The sequence below is a fragment of the Ctenopharyngodon idella genome, chromosome 20 (genome assembly GCF_019924925.1).
Source record: "Ctenopharyngodon idella isolate HZGC_01 chromosome 20, HZGC01, whole genome shotgun sequence".
NCBI classification, from domain to species: Eukaryota; Metazoa; Chordata; class Actinopteri; order Cypriniformes; family Xenocyprididae; genus Ctenopharyngodon; species Ctenopharyngodon idella.
This window is the reverse complement of record NC_067239.1, coordinates 13404259-13428167: the sequence shown is the minus strand read 5'-3', so window position 1 is coordinate 13428167 and position 23909 is coordinate 13404259. Positions and strand designations below refer to the sequence as shown.

The 23909-nt window shown below is 35.6% G+C and overlaps 2 protein-coding genes across 4 annotated transcripts in view; one reads left to right on the top strand and one right to left on the bottom strand.

Moving 5' to 3' along the window:
- Positions 1 to 3107, bottom strand: part of ankrd6b (ankyrin repeat domain 6b) — a 43778-nt gene extending 40671 nt beyond the window's left edge. For 2 of the 3 annotated variants that reach the window (XM_051874733.1, XM_051874736.1), the window contains exon 1: positions 2897 to 3107. The gene's annotated coding sequence lies outside the window, so the exon portion shown is untranslated. The remainder of the gene's footprint in view (positions 1 to 2896) is intronic. The other variant, XM_051874734.1, reaches the window with a different exon arrangement.
- A 3376-nt stretch (positions 3108 to 6483) lies between these two features.
- On the top strand, positions 6484 to 23100 carry ube2j1 (ubiquitin-conjugating enzyme E2, J1). Its single transcript, XM_051875075.1, has 8 exons — positions 6484 to 6712; positions 8178 to 8251; positions 11347 to 11478; positions 15795 to 15879; positions 16173 to 16278; positions 18778 to 18907; positions 20665 to 20799; positions 21043 to 23100. The coding sequence occupies exons 1-8, from the start codon at positions 6682 to 6684 to the stop codon at positions 21316 to 21318; spliced, it is 969 nt and encodes a 322-aa protein (XP_051731035.1). The 5' UTR covers positions 6484 to 6681; the 3' UTR covers positions 21319 to 23100.
- Positions 23101 to 23909: the final 809 nt, after the last annotated feature.

Below are 23909 nucleotides of genomic sequence, written 5' to 3'. Positions count from 1 at the left end.
TTAAATGATATGAGTTTTATCAAAAATCACACGCAACCTGTCAAGAACATGTCCAACTCATATTTCATTTTCAAAATAAACCTATTTAGGAACATTACCATTTTCTGACATTATTTTCATGTCAATTAAGCTTATTTCCATATCATTTAAAGTTACAACATGATTCATTTTAGTTGCAAAATTTATAAAAAAAAATAAATAAAAAAAAATCAATCTCTCTCTCTGTCCTGGATAATATGTATAACATAAATAATATGGTATAATGTTAATTCCTATGGTGAGACAGTATTTTTGCATTTAAATTACTCTTTAAATGAAAAACTGAATATTATGTTACAAAACCTTTTGAAACTCAAGCAAACTGATTTGAAGATCTGTATCTCCTACAAACTTAATGAAATGTTTTAGAGCAAATAATAATAATAATAATAATAACAACAATAACACTGCTTTGAGTTTTGCAAAGCATTATCTATGAACCACTTGACTTGATGGATTTAAAATATGATAGCAGACAGTTATATGATCTGTACTTCAGATGACCAATACCAGAAACAATCTAGACATAGAGTCTGACTGATATCACCACACCCTTTATCTGAGCGAGAAACCCCTCCATCAGACAAAGGATTTGAATGAAACAATATGGGGGGGGTGGAAACAAAACCTGATAATGATAAAGGTGTACTTATTAAACCAATGTAGGGCTATTCCAAACTATTTCCGACAGTAAATGTCTCAACACTTAATACTGATCAGCATAAGGTTGAATTGTGATAAACTGAGGTCAGCTGTGTTTATAATAAATAAATTCATACACAGTTTTAAAGACAATTGAATAAGGGTGTGGATGACCAGTTTACTTTAATAAAGTATCAGATTTGAAAAAAGTAAAATAATGCGTTTCTGACCTTAGCCAGATATTGGACACCTTGCTGAAAACTCTTACACGGTAACCACAGACTGGCAAAAGATACTACATTCTTAGAAATAAAGGGTGTTTTTACAGCGATGCCATAGAAGAACCATTTTTGACTCCCTAAAGAACCTTTCTTAAAAATAACTTTTTTTTCTTTGTGTGAAGAACATATTAAAAGAATATAAAGAATCTTTTTCCACTATAAATAACCTTTTGTGGAATAGAAAGGTTCCATGGATGTTAAAGGGTTAGTTCACCTAAAAATGAAAATAATGTCATTTATCACTCACCCTCATGCCGTTCCACACCCGTAAGACCTTTGTTAATCTTCGGAACACAAATTAAGATTTTTTTGTTGAAATCCGATGGCTCAGTGAGGCCTCCATTGCCAGCAATGACATTTCCTCTCTCAAGATCCATTAATGTACTAAAAACATATTTAAATCAGTTCATGTGAGTACAGTGGTTCAATATTAATATTATAAAGTGACAAGAAAATTTTTGGTGCTCCAAAAAAAACAAAATAACGACTTATATAGTGATTTCAAAATACTGCTTCAGGAAGCTTCGGAGCGTTATGAATCAGCGTATCGAATCATGATTCGGATCGCGTGTCAAACAGCCAAACTGCTGAAATCACGTGACTTTGGCGCTCTGAACCGCTGATTCATAACGCTCCGAAGCTTCCTGAAGCAGTATTTTGAAATCTTCAATCACTATATAAGTCATTATTTTGTTTTTTTTGGCGCACCAAAAATATTCTCATCGCTTTATAATATTAATATTGAACCACTGTACTCACATGAACTGATTTAAATATGTTTTTAGTACATTAATGGATCTTGAGAGAGGAAATGTCATTGCTGGCTATGGAGGCCTCACTGGCTATGGAGGCCTCACATTTAATTAAAAATATCTTAATTTGTGTTCCGAAGATTAACGAAGGTCTTACGAGTGTGGAACGGCATGAGGGTGAGTAATAAATGACAGAATTTTCATATTCACTAACCCTTTAAAGTTTCTTAATGGAACCATCGATGCCAATAAAGAACCTTTATTTTAAGAGCTTTATATATATATCATTCCTAATGTAAAATCATAAAAAAATAAAATGTATCAATAAACCTGGTGGTTCATACCAAGCAGTGAAATGTATATTACTTTGGTACAGCAAGTACAGTATTTTATCAGTGGTTTTATGGTGGTTACCATGGTGAATTGGAAAGGGAATGTTTTGGTTGTAACATGAAGGGAAAAAAAACTATTTTTAACTTGTTTTTTTGTAGTTTGTGCTCAAAGAGAAAAGGCTTCATAAATAAAGTTAATGTTTTTAAATGCCAAATTTTGTCCTGTATTAGCTGCAGTAATCATTAACGTCATTTAAAACAATAGAGGTCTGTGGGTGTACCTACTTAACCATATTTTGGGGGCAAATATGTACCCAGAAGTGAGCAAAATTTGACCAAAAAAAAAAACAACACAACTTTATTTTGGGGACATAACTTTTACTAACTTTTTTTTAAACAAAAGATTTTTGTTGTTGTTGTTTGTTTGTTTTATTAAAAAAATCAGAAAGTTCTGTTAGGATTAGGTTGTGTGGGTTAGGTATTAACATTAACAGCTGTATATAAAAACAATAACATTTGAATATCCCCATTTAAAAGTAAACCTGTCTGTGTGTGTGTGTGTGTGTGTGTGTGTGTGTGTGTGTGTGTGTGTAAGGAGAGAGATTGTGTGAGCTAGTGCTGTCTAGCACATTCTTCTGGATTGTCCCAGCAACCACAGCACGACAGCCTGATTATTATTCACGATAGCTTGTGAGAGAAGAGGAGATATGCTCTTAACTACCCGAAGTTATTATTGTATGGATTAGTAAACAGCGGTTTAAAACAGTACTGAACAAAGATGAGCACATAAACAAAAAAAAAAAAACGAAGCAAACAAGGCTAAACTCTGATAATATTAATTAAAACCTACCTCTTACACAGAGCACGGTGACTTGAACTCTTCCTTGTACAAAGTGTTATTCCAGTTTCCCCCGAAACGCGCAAAATTCCGAAAACTGATGCGTGGGAATAGAGTAGCACTTGATAAACATGATCCAAACTGCGCAATGAAGTGAGGAGGAGGAGTATACATATGCCATCCAGCGGTGAAGAGACAGACTTCACTACAACCATGCAGCGAATTTACACTACTATGGCGAAGGCTTAAGCTTATATGAATATTAATCAGACGACACTGACGTTGGGTGGTCACTGATGGAGCGTCCAATCGCATAACATAATTAATATTAATGAACGAAGCTCTGAAAATTTTACTTATTTTTTATCAATACAAAAAATACAGAGATGAGATGTTTATAATATACAACTTTGTATACAATACACAAAATGTATCCACAGTATGTTCAATGTCATCAGAATAGAGAGGAGAAAAAATAATTAACAATAATAAATAATAATAAATAACTAAAGAATGAAAAAAAAAAGAAGGCAGAGAAAAAGACCACTAGGGTAAGGAATTAATTTATACATCAATTAGGGTATACAAATTAAAGTCATTGCAAAGTCGTTCTACTGCTATATTTTAAATTCTTTCAAGAAGACAAGAAAGATTGGCTTGTTGGTGGTTAACTTACATTTGTGGAGATAAAATTTGCAAAGAAGATAAATTAAGTGTATAACAAAGCAAGCACTGTTTTTAGTAGAGTCCCAATCATAGTATCCAAAAATAATGTCTTTCAAAGTTATGGATATACCTTGCTGGATATTTTCATTAATAAATGTGTCAATATTTTTCCAAGGTTGTTAAGTATAGTAACATAACCAAAATGAATGATAGACAGTTTCTGTGTGAACTTGGCAAAATGAACATCACGTATCAATATCAGTTTTATATATTTTCAAGAAATGTTTGACAGGGTAAAATGTATTTATTATTTTGAAAGACACTTCTTTTAATTTATTATTGTTACATCTGTCAGCTGCGGATGCAAAAATTTGCCAGCAGATGGCAGCCTCGTCCCTTACTGTCAAACTCTGTTATTCCCCGACTCCATTTCCCAGAACTCTCTGCTCATTATTAGTTTATCAGTTTCAGCTGTGTCTTGTTTAAACCATGTCATTAACTCTGTCTATTTATACTCCTCTAGGATTTGTATTAGTATGAAGTCTTGTTTTGTGTTACTGACAGTCTTGTTGTTCCTGGTTCTGATATCTGCCTCGTCTTGGATTTGGACTGATAACTTGTGCTTTTACCCTCTGCCTGGTTTTTGGACTATGATTATGATTTTCTCATTAAACTGCACGTGGATCCTTACTCTCTGTGCTCAGTGCTGTCCTTTCGTAACAATTAGTAAGAAAGTATTTTCTGTTGCAAGGACCAAATCTTTTTCCAATTTATTATTGCAGTGAAAGATTGCAGGAGATACAGAAATAAAGTTTTCAAGAAAAAGAAATCTAACTTTATAAGTTAGATCCCACCTAGAAAAGCATATTTTGCCTATAGGGGTTTCTGTCGGCTCAGGAATAGTAGTACTTGTAAGAGGAGGGTGATTGCTATTGCTCTTTGCCACAATCGAGCCACTAACAACAGGTGGGCACCCACCCGGCAAACTCTCTCCAGAACTCCCGGGAGCAGAATGATCGGGGGAAAAACATACAGACTTATAGCCTTGGCCATGTCTGCACCATGGCATCCAATCTCAGTGGAGCTGGATGCACTAGAGAGAACCAAAGTGACCAGTGTGTTGTTTCCTGAGTTATCCACTTCCACTTGGCCGTACCTCTTCCATATGAGACCCACCACCTTGGGGTGAAGTCTCCACTCCCCGGTTCTCAGCCCCTGTCTCGACAGGATGCCGCCCCCTGATTTAGGCGTCGTGGGACAGCAACTTTCCCTGGGCCCACATGAGGATCTTGTGTGCCAGTTTGTAGAGGGGGTTTACAAAAAAGTTTGTAAACCCCCCTGATGATTAAAGTAAGCGACCACCGATGTATTGTCGGACTGGACAAGAACATGATGGCCCCTTTTTTAATGCCAGAAAAACAGCCATCACCTCCAGGCAGTTTATATACCCTGATAGATGGCACTTCCACAGACCCTCCAGGACCAAAGCATCTGTCATAAGCATTACGCGACGACAAGGAGTTCCCACAACACTGGGCCTTGGGACAAGAACCATCGTCAAAGTACAAAGACAGCTTGTAACTTTGATCATGCGGAATGGATTGCCCCTCAGGAAAACCCCTGGTCTTGAGCCACCACTGCAGGGGTCTCCAACAGGCCAAAAGGTATTACGTCGGCTGCTGCTGCCATCAGACCAACAGCCTCTGAAACTGTTTGACTGTGCGTGACTGGCCTAGCTTCAGTTCTTTTACTGCTGATAGGATTACCTCAATGCGTGCAGGAGACAAACGTGCCTGGATCGTCACAGATTTCCATATCATGCCCAGAAAGGTGGTTCTCTGTGCTGGAGAAAGCACACTCTTCTTGGCATTCAGTCTCAACCCCAGCTCTTTTATATGAGTAAGAACAACATCTCAATGTTGAATCGCTAAATGCTCTGAATGAGCTAATATTAACCAATCCTTAATTCAACACCCGAATGCCCTGGAGTTGCAGTGGAGCCAGTGCAGAATCCACGCATTTTGTGAAAGTGCGAGGGGATAATGCTAGGTTGAAAGGAAGAACCCAGTACCGGTATGCTTCGCCCCCGAAAGCAAAAATGAGGAATTTCCTGTTAAGCTGAAGGATGGATATATGGAAGTACGCATTTTTGAGGTCTATAATGACAAACCAGTGATCTGACTTGAGTCACAATTTGCTTTAAAGTTAACATTTTAGCCTTTTGACCGCACAATTTAAATAGCGCAGATCTAAAACTGGGTACAACCCTCCATCCTTCTTTGGAACGATGAAATACCGGCTGTAATAACCAGACTTTCTCATTGGTGGAGGAACACGTTCTATGGCCCCCTTGACCAAGAGAGCTTTCAACTCTTGTTCCATAACCAGAGCCTACTCTAGGCCCACCTTAGTGATGAGAACAAAACTGAATTCTGTAAATAAATGTATTTAGAAATATAAACCGGACAGAAATGTGGAGAATTTGTGCAAAATACTGTTTAAATAATATAGTAAAAGAGGTTACGTTGAAAATACATAGTGTATTTTCAACATAACCTCTTTTATTATATTATGTAAACAGTATTTTGCACAAATTCTCCACATTTCAGTCCAGTTTATATTTCTAAATACATTTATTCACAATAAGCTTTTATGATATAGGTATATCACACATTGGTTGTTGTTTCACCTATCATGATATTTCTAATATACATTAGTTCAATCATGTTTAAGAAAATATCTCCAATAAACATGTAACATATAAATGTATAATTTGCTAGGTATGGCGTCAAACACAACAGCATACTCATAATTTGGAAAACCAAATTCATCCAAGAACTCATAAGATTATACAGCTTGCCATAATTCGTTTTCAGAGGCTGACGTCACATGTCACTCTGTTCGTGTGAATCGCATCAATAAAGTTCTGCCATTCAAAACCTGATTTTACTTCCTGTTTTCATTTTTTTCATGTGACATCTCAGAAAATTCATCTCGAAAGTAGGAAAAAACTTCAGTGCTGCCACGTCAGGATTACAGCTCTAGATAAACACCTGGCGAAATCCCAAAAGACACACACACCAAATAACTACAACAGAAGATTATCAGCCAAGCGGGAGGTTTGTTCCGTAATGGAGAGCAAATACAACTTGAAGAGTCCAGGTAGGTTATCGCATCTTTTTTACATCGTCGATATAAAATGTAATGTCATGAGTTATGTGCTCTGAAAAGGCTTTATCATACATTTAGCCCTTGTCATGAGCTAGCTAGAATATTAGCCTCAGTCTCAGCAGCTCATTCAAGTGTCAATAGCCTATGTCATACTGTGTTGGAATGCATCTAACTGTTATTCTCTAATTAGTAATCTGTGATCGAGCAAGCACTAACAAAAAAGTACCATGCCATGTAAGTGCCATGGTACATGAATATGGCTATCGTCCAATACCATTGTATATTTATAGTACCATAACTGTGCCATGGTACTACTACCACAATATACATTTTGTTTTGAGAGGGAACAAGCAAACATTGATACAGTAATTGTAAAATATTTGTTTACTTTGCACTAATATATGATTATTTTGCCAATCGAATACTATTTGTAATAATCAAATCACACATTTTTAGCTTGTTGCAGTGTAATTATACATTTAAGTACTGAGTAATATTAATTAACAACATGTACTTACTGTAGGGTTAGGGTTTGGATTAGAGTTAGTTGCATGTAATTATGCATAATTTATAGTTAATGCTATAGTAACTGCTTGTAACATGTAACAAACACAATGTAAAATAAAGCGTTACCCATTTTTAGAGTGGCGAAACAGTATGAAAATTGTTTATAAGTGAACATACACAAAAATATCTTAAATTCAAACATTGAAATGTATTAACATTGTCACTATTGAGTGAAATGACATGATATACTACATACATTTTCAGCACATTTTATTGCACATTGTTATGCTATACATTTTGTAATTTCAAATTTTGTGTAAATCTTTAGACTAGTGCCTGTTTCTAGTCTATATTTATTGTTTTATAGTGCACACAGTTGTCCTGCAACAATTTCACTATAGCCATTTGCTACATGCTTTGTTTTGCTAATTATTAGAGCTTGGATCTTGTAGGACGCTATGTGGTCGCAAGGTGGTACTATCCCAAGTCAAAAGAGTTCACCATCAAGTCTCTTTGATGTTCTAGTTTGACTCTCCTCCAGTGTAGTTCTGTGGGATTCCCCCCCTTTTTTGTCATCTAAGTCTAAGCACACATGATTTGAGAAATCTTTTATGTATGTAGTGCAGTTGGGATGGGTTATGCAGTAAATCGAGTGTATGGTTCAGTATGAAAATTACTGTAATAAAATGATGCTTGCCTTTGCAAACACAACTTATAAATCATAAATTGTTCATAATGAGTACAATAAAATGATTCAGTTTTGAGTGAGACTAATAAGTAAACCAATCTAGTACACATCAGAGTCATTAGCCCCATGTCTTATTCTTTGGGCCATTCAGATGCCAGTCATTATATTGAATATTTGTTGCAGATATTGACATAAGAGCACAGCTCAATGACAAATAAGTGTGGCTGTCTTTTGTCTGTTTTTTTTCTTTCTCTTTATTAGCTGTGAAGAGGTTGATGAAAGAGGCAGCAGAACTCCGGGATCCGACTGAACATTATCATGCTCAGCCACTGGAGGTCAGACATAACTAATGTTATTATTATTATCTTTGTGTCTAATTATAATTTATTTTGCTAAAGTATGATCATTACACTCAAGTTATGATATACTTTTAACATATCTGTTAATGACCAATCAGCATCTAGTAGCAGAACTAGCCATTGTATACATCTGAATATGAATGAGGCTTTTTTTTGCCTGTCAAAGAGCATCCTTAAAGGGGTCTTATTATTCTCATTTACAGGTTCATAGTTTTGTTTTGGGGTCTACTAGAATATGATTACATCATTCAATGTTAAAAAAAAAAATGCTTTTTTTCTTATAATTTACATTTACATTGTTGAGTCACCTGTTTCACCCTCTGTCTGAACGTTCTGTCCTAGTTTCATTTCTGCTCTGATTGGTCAGCTGGCCTCAGTCTGTTGTGATTGGTCTATCGCTTAGAGCTTGTGTTGGAAATGTAACACCCCTTACGGCGAGTATCAGCTCTGGAAACTTCCTGAAGTGCTATAAACACTACTGTAACTATGCTGACTATGCCATCAGTTTTGCCATAGCTGTTTGAGCCTGAGCCCAATGTTCGTTCCCATAAGAAAACTCAAGACATGATTTAGGGAGTTCAGAAACACACTGTAAAACCCGATAAGTTCAGAATATTTTGTAGACACAGATTACCTCAAAAAATTTAAGAAAAACAACTCAAATCTTTTAAGTAAAGAAAAATATAAATAACAATCAAGTCAAACTGAAATGTTTACAATTGTATTTAATGTTTAAATCCACTGTACTTAAAACTATTGTTTACCATACCTAATGTTTCTTATTTTTCAATTATTTTGATGCAGCAGTTGTAGAACCCAATAAGTTCAGAATACTCAAAACATTTAAGTAAACAACTCAAAGATTATTTTATACTACAAAAATTTGGTCATTACAGTTTAAATGAAACATTGAATAAACTGACACCTAATCTTTACAGTTAAGTGTTAGTTAGTGACAGCACTCACTAATGTAACCATCAAAGAGACTATCACTGTTTACTTGCATGAACTGTTAATCAACATGCAGTATTTATAGCCTTGAAGTTTCAAAGCCCATTCTCGACCTAACCTACAATCACTACTCTTCACCACGATGGTAACCCTACAAAACTTCAAACTTTTACTTGAAACTGTATTAATCTTGTGCAAAAACACAAAATAACACTCAATTTCAGCATTTATTCTCCCTTACAGAGTGTGACGCAAAGCATGCTGGGAACTTGAAATCTGCTGCAACTCAGTTTAATGTTAAATGTATTCTTCTGATAATGTCGGTAATGTCGGCAACGACGTGACATGGATAACGTCACTTTATGTCGCTCAGTAAACTTAAAAATAATAATTTAAGTATAAGGGTTTACTCAAAAATGTTGAGCTACACAAAAATAAAACTAAACTCCTCGTTCAGAAAATTGTTTTAAGTTGCATTAGTGATTTAACAGACTTTAATTGCAGCGTACTCAATCTTTATAAGTTAGTGGTACTGTTTGGGTGTACAGTGTACATGTTAACAGCATGCCCTAATGTAACCATCAAAGAGACTATCACTAGTTATTTGCATGAACTGTTAATCGTCATGCAGTATATATAGCCTTAAAGTTTCACAGCCTATTATCGACCAAACCATATTCACCACGATGGTAACCCTACAAAACTTCAAGTTTCATAGAAACACCTTTAAATACCAAAATAACAGAACAATAAGCAATAACACATCTTCCCCTGTATTAATCTTATGCAAAAACACAAGATTAATGTTGAATGGATTCTTCTGATAATGTCAGGTAGAGCAACGACGTGATGTGGATGATGTCACTTTGTCGCTCAGTAAACTTAAAAATAATAATTTAAGTATAAGGGTTTACTCAAAAATGTTGAGCTACACAAAAATAAAACTAAACTCCTTGTTCAGAAAATGTAATAGTTTTAAGTTGCATCAATGATTTAACAGACTTTAATTGCAGTGTACTCAATCTTAATAAGTTAGTAGTACTGTTTGGGTTTACATTGCAGTTATTACTAGAGCTGCACGATTCTGGATAAATTGAGAATCACAATTTTTTTTGTTTCAAATGGAGCTCATGATTTTCCCACAATTCCGATTCAGACAACTAAACAAAATAACATGTAATTTATTAGAGGTTTTGACAAAATATAAATTGCTGCGGTCTATTTAAAATTGTTTAATTAATTTGAATTGTTTTTAAAAAAATCGGTTTGAATAAATGATTCAATGACTCGCTCATAAAAACTTCACTTGTTTTATTACTGGATGAATCAGTGTTTTTGAACGAAACACTTGAATGAATATGGAGCCCCGCACATGACATGCAAGAAAAAAAAAAAAACATGAGCACGATTTACTAATTCGTTCCCTCGATTTACTAAATCGTGCGTACGACTAATTCGTTCCCTCAATTTATTAAATTGTGCGCAAAATTTACTAAAACATGCGCATGATTTACTATTTCGTTCCCTCGATTTATAAATCATGCGCACATTTTAGTAAATCGAGGGAACAAAATAGTAAATCGTGCGTTTTACTCAATCAATGGAATGAGCTAATAAATCGTGCGCTCGATTTAGCCTACTATTTTTTTTTCCCTGCATGTCATGTGCAGGGCTCCGTAAATGAATGATTCAAATACAAAAAAAAATGTTTTTAATCACTTGACGCCACCTAGTGGTGAACAATATAATCGATACGATCATTATTTGAAGTGCCAGTTTACTTTTTTTAAAAGGTGATTTGCTCTATTTTGACAAAAGTAATGATACTGTGTAGTTGAAAAGACTATTTGTGAAGCTGTTTCATACCTAACATGACGATTGCTCTCTCTGGGTCAGCGGCAGCACCAACACAAATCTGAATGTTCCGGTGTGATTTTGTCAAAGGTTTGCATTTATGATTGCATTAAAGAGCAATTACGAATAAGATTGCATGGGTGTTTGAATCAAGAGATGTCAAGAGATGTCAATTTTTCATGTTGAATTATCATGTTTTTGCTATACCCGGTGAACACCAGTGGGTGAGTGAATTAATGAGTGTCTGACTCTCATGTGTTCATCAGGATAACCTGTTTGAGTGGCACTTCTCCGTTAGAGGACCTCCAGACTCTGATTTCGATGGTGGAGTTTATCACGGTCGGATTGTGCTGCCCCCTGAATACCCCATGAAGCCCCCAAGCATCATTCTGCTCACTGTAAGACAATTTTTTTTACTTCTTAAACCAACTCTAAGGTCCTAATGCCGCTACTCAAATCCTACACTCAGAACCTTCAATCAAGGTCCTTCACAGATTTTACCTAGGATTGAAAATCGAGAAGCGATTTCATATTTCATTAAAAAAATACTATAACGCATTGAATTGCACGACACTCGTTTTCAAGAATGGTTCTTGAATTACCATGTTTTCTGCTAAGCTATTGCATCTACAGTGCCTTGAAAGAAATGTTTTAGCTTTTAGAAAAATATCACTATGTTCTTTGTACCACCATGGAATACTTAAACACTAATACAGACAACACTTCTTTCTATTGTGTTGTCCTCTCACATACATTGTGACCAGTGTGGAGTCATTCGTGAATAGGGATGCAAATTTCCGGTAAATTTCCAGAAACTTTCTAGGATTTTTGGGAAATTTTGGAAAGTTTCTGGAAGTTTACTGGAATTTTTCTCTTATGAGTCAGTTCTTTTAGGGCCCTGACACAGCAAGCTGACGGTCGGTCATCAGTGAGCATCTGTCAGGCTAGTTTTTGCGGTGTTCCACACATCGGCTGTAGTCGGGTTCACCTCACATCGGCGGGAGTTCGTCCAATTCAGCATGTTGAATCTGCTTAAGTGAGAGAGATCACTCTGATTGACTTCAGTTTAGAGAGTGAGTCGGTGCATGCGAATAAAAGAGAAGGCAAGGAAGTCAAGACGGCACAGACAGAAGGCTGTTCTAATTTTATGTCCTCTTACCTGAGCATTCGAATACACAAATATTTTAAAAATAACATGAGCCAACTGGAATGAAGAAAATGATCAGCATGATTGATATTCAAAATGGCAAGCAAGTGCTGCTTTGTTTATGGTTTGTATATCTGCAGTCCTAGTTTCAGTTTCTCTTTTTGAATGATGATTACAGACTATGGATACCTGCTGAAATATACAGATATTTACGTATGCAGGCTTAGAGTGCACATGGTAGTTAGTTGACAGTTGCCTGTAGTCCTTTTGGTATGATCAAGTGCAGCTTTTTGGCCCAGATACAGCCGACATGAGGCGACAACACAGTCTTCTCTTATCGCCGCTAGTTCTTTGGCGGCGGCTTGGTGTATTCAACTTGACCTTCCATTTCCAGGGCAAGGAATGAACCGCAAGTAATATCCAATGTTTGACACATTTATCTTTTCCAATGAAACAAACCAAAAATCATGAAGACCCATCTTGCACAGCCATATGTAAGACCTCTCATTATCTGATTGATGCAATGAAGTCATGACTTAAATTACTTACTGGTTGTTCACATGACAAAATGTAGTTAAAAATACACATTCAGTAATAAATGTACATATATTAAACAAAAATAAAACCATTTTGTTTTATGCTTTTTTTTTATATAGTTAGGAAAAATTATTGAGGTTTCCTCAAGTTAATGGAATCCTAATGGAATCTTGTACAAGATCTCTCTTTTCTCTTTTTAGCCTTCTGTCTTGCGCTCTGTCTTCCTTTTTAAACTACATTTCACTGTATTTGAAATTTAAATGAGTTAGTGGTCATTTGTTGATATTTGGTTTGTTGCTCTTTACATAAAAGTAATATGGCATTTGTGCAGTCTTTAGAAACGGCCATTCTTTTAAACTTTTTTTCTTGATGGCATTTGTCCATACACAAAATATTATCAATTAAAAATGTGATTTTTTTTTTTTTTTATTATTTTATTTTTATTTTTTTTAAACAATTTCAAGATGTGAAATTATTCTTCTATTCTTATTCCATCCTCATCATGGACTAAAAATGTATTTCAGCATTCATACATATAAAATACGTTTAAAGACCTTTGTGTGGATGAATTATTATAAATCTTAACTGTTCAAAATAATTTAATACCTTAATGTCTTGCAGTGTGACATGCTAAACTTGAACTAAAAGTACATTAGTTTAATGTAATTTTACATTAGCTCTTATAGACAATGTTTTTTGATATATATATATATATTTTTTTTTTTATAAATAAAAGATATGTAATGTGCTGTATGTTTTGTAAAAGTAATGCTCACAATGCAAAACTTATTTTCAACAATTATTCAGCAGCTTGACAAACCCTCATGACTGTAAGTGTGATATGTTATGCTATCTCAGTACACTGAAGTTATTCCATCATAGAACACTGACGGAGGTCATTTGCATACAGAATTTTTAGGGCCTGTGACTGTCCCAGTAGCCACACTTGAGTACACTACAGGAAGTAAGCATATAAGATGATGACTGTAGCAAGTAGCACACTAAATCCACACTATCTCTGAGCTAAGCCAAAGTCTGTTCACTCGGTGGCCATATGTACAGCGCCTCCAAGACCTATCTACTTGAATGGGGGAATCCTGAAATTGGCTTTTTTATTTAGAAGGCGGGACTTATTGCACTTTGCAGTTTCCCCCATTCATAAACAACAGGAGTGCACCGTCTTTTATATCTATAGTCTTTGGCTAAGTATATCCTATCATTCATCATGTTCAGGAACTCATGTGACCCACATTTCGAGATTGCAAGATTTTGAGGAAATTTTTTAACTTTTGTAAAATGTTTCCAACTGATTTTTATCACTTAATTAGAAGCAACACAATTAAATTGTGTCATCTGTTACATAGGACCTACTAAACAGACATTTAGATGTTTATTTTAAAGTGCAAAATGTGTAAATTAAAACTCTAAAAAAAAAAAGACTAATTACCAATTTTATTATGCAGGTCCTGTCTCTGCACATTTGAACAACAATTAATAAATTTCAAGAAATTACCGACAGACTTCAATTGACCTTCTGTGGGCAATGTTCTTGTTCTTTTTCACTTCATTTCTTGCTGTTTTTTCGGTGTCTCATGCCATGAGCATTACTTTTTTAAAAACATTAAAAAATACTTATAAAATTATGTCTTGAGCCCCCTGTTGTGCTCTGTTTGGCTTTTTCCTCAACCAGCTTGCTTTGTTTTGCAATTCAAATCAAACACCCCCAAAGAAAAACCTTAGTGTCTGATGGACTTAAACCTTTTTTGAATCATGGTCATTATAATCTTGAATTTTTTTACATAACTATTATTGTTATTTTTATTTTACTGTGCTTCAGTAGACTATTAGTTTATTAGTCCCTTATATCATATTGGCGCCAAATGTTCCATCTGTCTGTCACACACGACACTTTATCAGAAACTGCATCACTCTCAAAATAATAGTAAATCCTCATTAAATGCTAAACTTTAAGAACAGCACATAATACTGCACTACTTGCTGTCAATTGATTTTGCTGTAAATGTGCCATTCGCTACTCTAGCAGTACATGATTGCAGCTTTCGTTACTCAGGGCATTAATGATTCAGCAACTTTTACTTGATACATTCAGGTCTAGTGTTGGGTTGTACTTTTTGGATTGAATACACTGATGGTCAGAAGACTATTTCAGTTTGCACAGTAGTATATATTTATATTCAGTTTAGTTTTTTCTTTTGCACACTATTGTTTTTATAGTAGCTAAAGGGTTAGTTCGCCCAAAAATGAAAATTATCCCATAAGAGTGACCTCTGACCCATGTATGAAGTAGGATGTAGGTGTAGCGTAAGCTTAGGTGAGAGTAGACGCCTCTCGCGGTTCAAACAAATAGGGCTAGGCAACAAACTCAAGCTCCTCTTGTCTTATATCGAAATCCTCTGCCATTTCCCTTTAAAAATTACAATTTTAGACTTCTAATTCGTGACAGCTAGTAATTATAGTTCATAAAGTTATAAATATGGATGTTTTCAGAAGGCCTTTGGTAACCCCCTGGAGTCATATGGATTACTTTTATGATGGATGGATGTGCTTTTTTGGGCTTCAAAATCTAGGGTACCATTTACTCCCATTATAAAGCTTGGAAAAATCAGGATGTTTTAATATGACTTTTTTTATACAATTGTGTTAATACGATTGAAAGAAGAAAGTAATATACACCAAGGATGGCTTGAGGTTGAGTAAATTATGTGATAATTTTCATTTTTGGATGAACTAGCGCTTTAGTGGAACTGCTAGTTTTCATCTTTGTGATAGATTTTGTCTAAACCTTGACGAGTTTAGACAAACCACTATCTAGCTGATATTGAAAATAGTTTTACACTTTCTTATATTAGGTCTCTTATATTAGGTATCTTATATTTTTGGAAGAGGTTCAGATTGGAGGTTTTTCTGTGTCCTCCTTGTCATCTACTGATTTCCTCTTACCCTAATCATTCTTCTGTTGTCCTTCTCTGTTACTCTTGTAATTAATAAAAAACTTTCTCTCCTCCTCAGCCCAATGGAAGGTTTGAAGTTGGGAAGAAGATCTGTCTGAGCATTTCCGGTCACCATCCAGAGACATGGCAGCCGTCATGGAGTAGTGAGTATCTTCATGAATTGCATTTATACCACCTCTAAAAAAACTGAATAGCCATCAAGTCCTTTTAAAAAATTTTTAACATTGATTTATTATTGAGTTAATATAGCCTTCATTTTCTATATACAAAGTATAATATGATCCAGACATGTTCATGAAATGAATCCACTTGCTGCTATGTGACACACATATACACATCTGTATACAGCAGGTTTACAGTGCATCTGGTCCAACGTTCATCCTTTAGTTGCCTTTTTTATCCAACATTAAGCTGTATGTTTTTCTCTTTGTGTCAGTTCGGACAGCCTTAATAGCAATAATTGGATTCATGCCGACTAAAGGGGAAGGAGCGATAGGATCTTTGGATTACACTCCTGAGGAGAGAAGAGCTCTTGCTAAAAAGTAAGACATCTGTCCTCTACCTCTTTATTTTCATCTGTTGCATTTATCTGAAAAACATGGTCACTACTCGTGTATAGATGTTGCACAGGGTCATACACACAAAGACAAAATACCATCATTGTAACACACGTAACTAAATCCAAAGTGCATATCATATGTGACGTGTCGGGCAGGGACTTCTGGGAATTTTTCACCATAAATTATATGGTAATTCATAGGTTTTACTTGTTTACAGTATTTTACTGTAAAATTACATATAATACCATGTTAAAACATTTACAGTTTTTCACCATATATGGTAACTTACAGTTACATCCACTTTTTAAATGTTTAGGGGTATTAGAGGATATAACATAAAGATAAAAAGATTTTTACATAAAATAAGTCAGTTAAATGATTTAAAGAAATGAACAGTTGCCAGAAGCTTTTGTATGTAAATAAATCAGAGGCCATCATGGATTCTTGCATTATTATAATAAATCTTAAGGATAAGGTATGATATTTAAGACAGTGGTGAAATACAACCAAATGATTATTTACAAAACGTATACAAGTTGCAAAAAAACAAAACAAAAACAAAATCAGAACACAGGAGAGAAGCGATAATGAGTGGTGTTAAATCAAAGAAAACAACAAAACAAAAAAATGCTTCCGCCTTCTCATAAGTTCTAATCTTACTAATAAACAAAATAGTCGGTGGACAAGGGCATATAGTTCATCATGACATTGTAATATACATCATATACCTAATTCACCCGCTATATTGTTAAATGTACCCGATTTTTCATATAAAAAAATTTCCAACAGAAAAATATACCGGGATAACCTGGCTTCTCTTGACCGCCCAGCACATTGATGGGATTGGTTACAACATGTTTGTGACGTAGAGAATGGGCGATTTCAAACCTGATTTTTGAGATTGTCTTTGGTTCACTGCAGTTTTAAGGACACAATTCTCAGTAATTGTGTTGACTGATGAATTTGCTCATGGTTTGTCTTAAAGCATATTAAAAACACCACAAAGACATATAAACAACATTAAAAACATGATTTTCAGCACAGGGGGTCTTTAACAATATAAAACCAAGTGAATAACACATACCAAAAAAAATATAATAATGAAATGATTGTTTCACTGAAGAATGAAGCAATCAGAAGGGCTAACAAACACTAAACAAGTCATAAGACAAATCGAAAGAAAAACATTCCTTCATTCAGGATTGTCTGCATTGGTTCAGAGTGAAAGTAGAGAGAAAATACTGCAACCAAAATAAAACACTTACATAGTAGCAAACAGGTTTTTCCTGCAGCTTTTTTTTTTTTTTTTAGTAAAAGTTTTAAACATGGAATATGCAAATAAAGTAGCATGGAGTTGTTATCAATGTGAATGTGTGTGTCTGTGTGTATGAGCCCAGTGATGGACTAGCCATTCGTCCAGGGGGTTTCCTGGCCTGCTGCCTGAGACACTGGGATAGAATACATAAGACAAGCGGTTTGGAGAATGGATGGTATTGTTAACTGATACATCACTGATACATACTGGGACAGGGTTTTTTTTTTGTGGTGTTTTCAGTTTAGATGCACACTACAGTGAAAAAACCACATACTGCCCCAGAGACTAATAAGTCATTATCATATCCAGCTGAGGCCTCATTTCAGCAAGTGTGGACATGCTGTGTCCTTTCTAAACACACAAATACAGAAGGAGATGTGACAGATTGTTGTTCTCAGCGACATTTCTCTAATCAACACGTGCTGATTAAACGTCAACCCCCATCACACATACCAGCACATGAAAATTACACCCAAAATCTGTGTTTTTACTGCACTGGCTCTATAGTTATTCAATATGCCTTCAAACCATCAGCTGGCCACCATCTTCATGTACTCACACACTACTGGTCAAAAGATAAAAGAAATCATGAAGATTTTTTTTTTTATCTCACTGCTCAACTTTCAAATACTTGGTCAGCGTCTGTGCTACTGCTTTGATAAACCCTCCACCTTCCCCAGCTCCACCTGTATAGATCTGCTACGGGTAATTCATGTATGCTATAGAACAGCAGAAACATGTCTTTCTCACAGCAGCGTGTCGTGTATGTATTGGCAGTGGCAAATCCTGTACTTGGCTCTGCAGCAGCAATAACCAACAGCAGCAGCAGTGTAGCAGATCTATTCCAAGACCAAACATATTAACATTGTCATATCCATTACTATGCTGAACTATTCAGAGATTGTCATGACAAAAATGAATAGTGCTCATAAACAGCTGTTGAGATAGTAGGTTTGGACCTGGAAACAGTTTTCAGTATGTCATGAGTTAACAAGTGGATTAACCAATTAGCATCCCGAACTGCAATTATTTTTTTAGTATTCTATATTCTGTTTTTCTGTCATTGGAAATCATTAGCATAATTGAGGCTGTTGAGCTGTTGATTTTATTTCTATTGATTTTCTGTAAGGTTTTCCATATGTATGTGGGTGTGGTTTGTTTGGCAGGTCTCAGGATTTCTGCTGTGAAACGTGCGGCAGCTGTATGCGCTCCGCTCTGCTAGCACTCTCTCCTGACAGTGACCTGCGACCTGTTGACACTCAGGCACACAGACTAGCCCAGCAAATCAGCTTTAAGGTGAGACTATTCATGACATTCCACCTCAACATCCAAAATATTATATTTTCATAAAGATAATTATGGCAAGACACCCAAGGTGAATAGGGTAAAAATTTTAGACATCACCATACTTCCTCAGTTGGTTGATTACATTAAGAATTTGCATTTATTTGTATTGAAAGATTTCTGAAATGTTATGCTTAAATATGCAAAGGAGGCATTATCTAATTAAGTTTGTGCTACTTTGCATCAATTTCCAGAACAGAAATCTGAACAGGTTCAAAATTCTTGTTTCATTTGATTGATGTAATAGAGTTAAATGGTTAGTTCAACCAAAAATGAAAATTCTGTCATTTATTACTCATCCTGTCGTTCCACACCCATAAGACCTTCGTTCATCTTCGGAACACAAATTAAGATATTTTTCATAAAATCCAAAGGCTCAGTGAGGCCTGCATTGCCAGCAAGATAATTAACACTTCCAATGCCCAGAAAGCTACTAAAGACGTATTTAAAACACTTCATGTGACTACAGTGGTTCAACCTTAATGTTATGAAGCGACGAGAATACTTTTTGTGCACCAAAAAACAAAATAACGACTTTATTCAACAATATCTAGAGAGAAATTTCAATGGTTCACCACTAGGGGGGCGTGACTTTGGCAGTTTGATACGCACTCCCGAACCACTGATTCGAAACAAAAGATTCGTAAAGCTTCATGAACCATCACTAGATATTGTTGAATAAAGTCGTTATTTTGTTTTTTTGGCGCACAAAAAGTATTCTCATAGCTTCATAACATTTAAGGTTGAACCACTGTAGTCACATGAACTGTTTTAAATACGTCTTTAGTAGCTTTCTGGGCATTGAAAGTGTTAATTGTCTTGCTGGCAATGCAGGCCTGACTGAGCCATCGAATTTTATGAAAAATATCCTAATTTGTGTTCCAAAGATGAACAACGGTCTTACGGGTTTGGAATGACACGAGGGTGAGTAATTAATGACAGAATTTTCATTTTTGGGTGAACTAACCCTTTAAAGTTTTTTACAGAGGAGTTTGGATTTCTCTTTTATCACTCCATGATAAAAACTCACCATATTTGTAGGAATAAAATGTATAAAATCAGGCAAATGATATATGAACAAATCCCTCTGTAAAACCCTTCAGAATACAGTGCTGCTGAAGTGAAGATTTCTGATTCCATGCAGGAGAAAAAAAAAAACAACTTATTTTAAGAAACTGCCTTTTAAAGATGTATATTGTAATTAGGGGTTTAAAAATACTTAATATTCAGTAATATTACTGATTTGACTGCACTGACGCTATTGAATGGGTGATATCATTGATTTCTGCGGAGCTGCTTTATAGCTAAATCGACTTTGTTTCATAATTGACGAATTTTGCAACAGACATTATTGAACTGAACTGAATCAACATTGAACTGAATAATTACTATTGTCTTTTTAGAGCTGCTTTACAGCAAAAGTTGAATTTCTTTTATCTGATGAAATCTGCATCTTTGATTATTTTTCTGTATTGCATAAAGCGCTACAAAAATAAAGGTGACTTGACTAAATGAAATCTACAGACGGTAATAAAATAAACACTTAAATCTCAAAATTGACTAGTGCATGAAAAAATGTTTTGTCTGTAGTGTTTTGCCTTAAGTCAGTTTAAGACCATTAAGGTTTTTGCATTATGACAATTTTCATAAGAATTAAGCACATTTACACCCCAATTCTCATTTCTTTATTTTGAAAAATCTGTCATCAGGCCGAGTCCAGCTCATCATCTGCAGACAGTGGCAGTTCTGCAGCAGCAGCAGCAGTGGCGGACTCCAGTAACAGTGAGAGCTCGATTACAGAAGAGAGAGAAACAGAAGACACTTCTGTGTCTTCAGCTGAGCAGGTGGGACAACAAACACTTGTACCCTCTAACACTCTTACACATCATCATTTCTTGTTCATTCTGCTGCTGGGGATGATTGGAAAATACTTGATGATGATGAGACTGGTAGATTTTTGCTGATGACTCAAGCTCTAGTGTGAAAACATAATGATTGTGTGGTTCACGTGTATCCTGCACCGCTGTTCAGTAGCATCTGCTCCCAGTGTGTCTGTAATGATCTCCAGTCTCTTTCTTCTGGTCTAGACTGAATCATCATTCGTGGATGCTCAGACATCAAGTGAGGGTCCATCCGTTTCAACAGCTCCAAGTCCACGTCAGCGGCGCTCACAGAACCAGAACCAGAACCAATCCCCGAGATACCCCACATTCACGGCATCCCCCGCGGCCCAGCACCCGCCGCAGGACGCCAGTCACACGGGCTCGGCCGTCCTCATAGTTCTCCTCACACTTGCGCTTGCTGCGCTCATTTTCCGTAGAATCTATTTGGCCCACGAGTATAAGTTTGATTACGAGCTGTGAACTCTTTCTACACCACCAGAAACCTGCTACTGTCGTTCTGTCCACGTCCAGATCTAGCGCACCCTCTGTCTCATCAGGCAGGATGTGTGTTTATCCTTCCTGGACAGCTTCCCAGACCTTTGTCTCTTCATAAAATGGAACAAGATTTCTAGATGTATCCTCAGAACAAAACCTGAAGGGGGCGAATCTCAGTAAGCTTGTCAAGAACATGTCAATAGAAGCTTGTTTTTGCCATGGGGGGGAAGAAAAGGTCATTACGACTTTTTATTAAATTTCTCATTTTTTTCTCGTAGTTGCTAGTTTATATCTCGCAATTCTGAGTAGGAAAGTCAGAATTGTGAGATATAAATTCACACTTGTGAGAAAAAAAATCAGAATTGTGAGCTGCAATCCTGCAATTCTGACTTTATAACTCACAATTGCTATTCTGAGGAAAAAAATTGTGAGATAAAGTTTCAATTACCTTTTATTATTATTTTTATTATTTGGTGGCAGAAACAAGCTTCCATAGATTTCACCCCTGAAAAATTCTAATTTATATTTTACATAAAGACAGTGAAGTCTGTTTTTGGACCATTAGGATTTTTTATTGATTCTAATGTGACAATTATCCCCTAGCTATTTTAACTAAGTATTTATGATTCATGGTGGTAATTATTGTACTGCCTTTTAATTTTGGAAAAATTTATTTAAAAAAAAAAAAATCATTGTGTCTGGGCAGACCATCTAGACACATTACTGAAAAATATCACATGTAATTAGAACTCGGTACTGTTCCTGTTTTCTTTCTGCAAAAAATAATTAATAAAATTACTTTTTGTTTTGGGGTGAAATATGACAAGAGGCTTTCTACAGCTCCTGCAATATATTGAGGGTTTGATGAGACTGCTGTTTCCCAAATAATGCATTTCAGTACCAATGTACAAAATTTGGTATTAGACTGAAACCAACTAAAAACCTGAGAATTTGCAGACGTCTGATGTGCTTCTGAAATGTATATGTCTGTCTCGGAATTGATCATTTACGCACTATAATAATGTAGGCATGGTTGTAATATTGTATTTTACTTTTAAACAGTTTAAAAGAAACATATCCACTTGGAGAGATGAACCTCTCTGGTTGCTATTTTTCAGAAAACATTCAAGCAGTCACAACGATAATGTTTTTATTTTTTACAAATATTTCTTAAACTGCAACACAATACATGAATTAATGTTGTAGACAAAAGCTATACTGCCCCTATGTTGATAGACAACATCATTTTACTTCCTTAAGCAACAACCAATAGTTTTCTTTAATAACGAATAAACGTGACTTATCCAAAACTGTTTGCTCTTTTCACTCCGTCATGTAGGTTTTGAAGTACTTTGAAGTGATAATATTAAACTAGGCATGCAACCTGCATTTATTTTATTTACATGACTGGTAAGAGTGTGTGGCTTGGTTGTTACTTCTCAGACATTCACCTGGTGGGCAATAAAACCACCGGCCATAACAAGAGAACAACAACAACAAAAAACAGAGGCCAGTAACCACCCAAAAACACCCTAAGAGTTGTGGCGGCACAAGAACTGAATATAGTATTTTTACTATTTTCATGTTTCTCAATTTACTCCATATATCAATATGTGCTAAAATAGTTTGGCTTATAAGATTGTGTTAAAGCATTTATATATTATATCAACATACTGTATAAGGCTTTGACATTTAATGTCAGGCATTGTGATTGATGTCTACTACTGTTAAACACAGATGATCATTAAAACATTTAAATGAATCAGAGATTCAGATCCAGTTGCATTTTTCTCCATTTTTCCTCTCTATTCCTTGATTAATCTTCACCAGGAAAACTGCAAGATTGTAACACCATTCGTTCATTAGAGGTTTTCTTTCATGCAGCATACAGTAGCAGAAGTTTAACACGCCCGCTCATTTTCTGTACTTTCCACAGTTTAGAATACCAGTAAAGTCATCAAAACTATGAAATAATACAAATACAAATTATAGTATGGTAATTATATTCATGACTGAAAAAAGTGAAACAACTTATATTTGATCATCTTCTTTGTATAGATTGCAGCTCTGCTCACTCTGGACATTCACTCAGTGAACTTCATCATGTGCATCATGGGTTGCTTTCTGAAACAAGGAGGAACTAGTGTGCTTAAAGGTGCAATATGTAATATTTTCTGTCCGCTAGAGGTTGCTGGAGGCCTTTTCAAAACAAAGGCGTAGCTTGATGACTTCAAATTTGAGCGCGGAATCTTGGGACATGTGGTCTTCACATCACAGCCGGTGGAAATAATCGGGATAGGACTCGGGAAGAAATCATGTTCATGGATGCGATTATTAGCGTTACAGTAGTATGAAGCAGAGCAGGACCGAGTGTTGTGGGAGCTGAACGAGGCCGCTGGAGCGATTGCGTGAACAATGGAACTTTTATTATGTCACAGTCGCCGGCGCTGCTTCCGCTTTTCCGGTCACAAGTATGAGGTAACACAGCTCTGTTTATCATATTAGATACATTTGAGTGTGTTGAAAATGTTATAATGTTACTCTGTGTGTTCGCTCGGCGGCTGCTGTGAGACACT

Excerpts from the sequence above, each read along its gene's own strand:
- ube2j1 (XM_051875075.1), top strand. The coding sequence starts at position 6,682 with ATGGAGAGCAAATACAACTTGAAGAGTCCAG. Across the intron at positions 6,713-8,177 it reads ATACAACTTGAAGAGTCCAG|CTGTGAAGAGGTTGATGAAA; the intron begins GTAGGTTATCGC and ends TCTCTTTATTAG. Across the intron at positions 8,252-11,346 it reads ATCATGCTCAGCCACTGGAG|GATAACCTGTTTGAGTGGCA; the intron begins GTCAGACATAAC and ends TGTGTTCATCAG.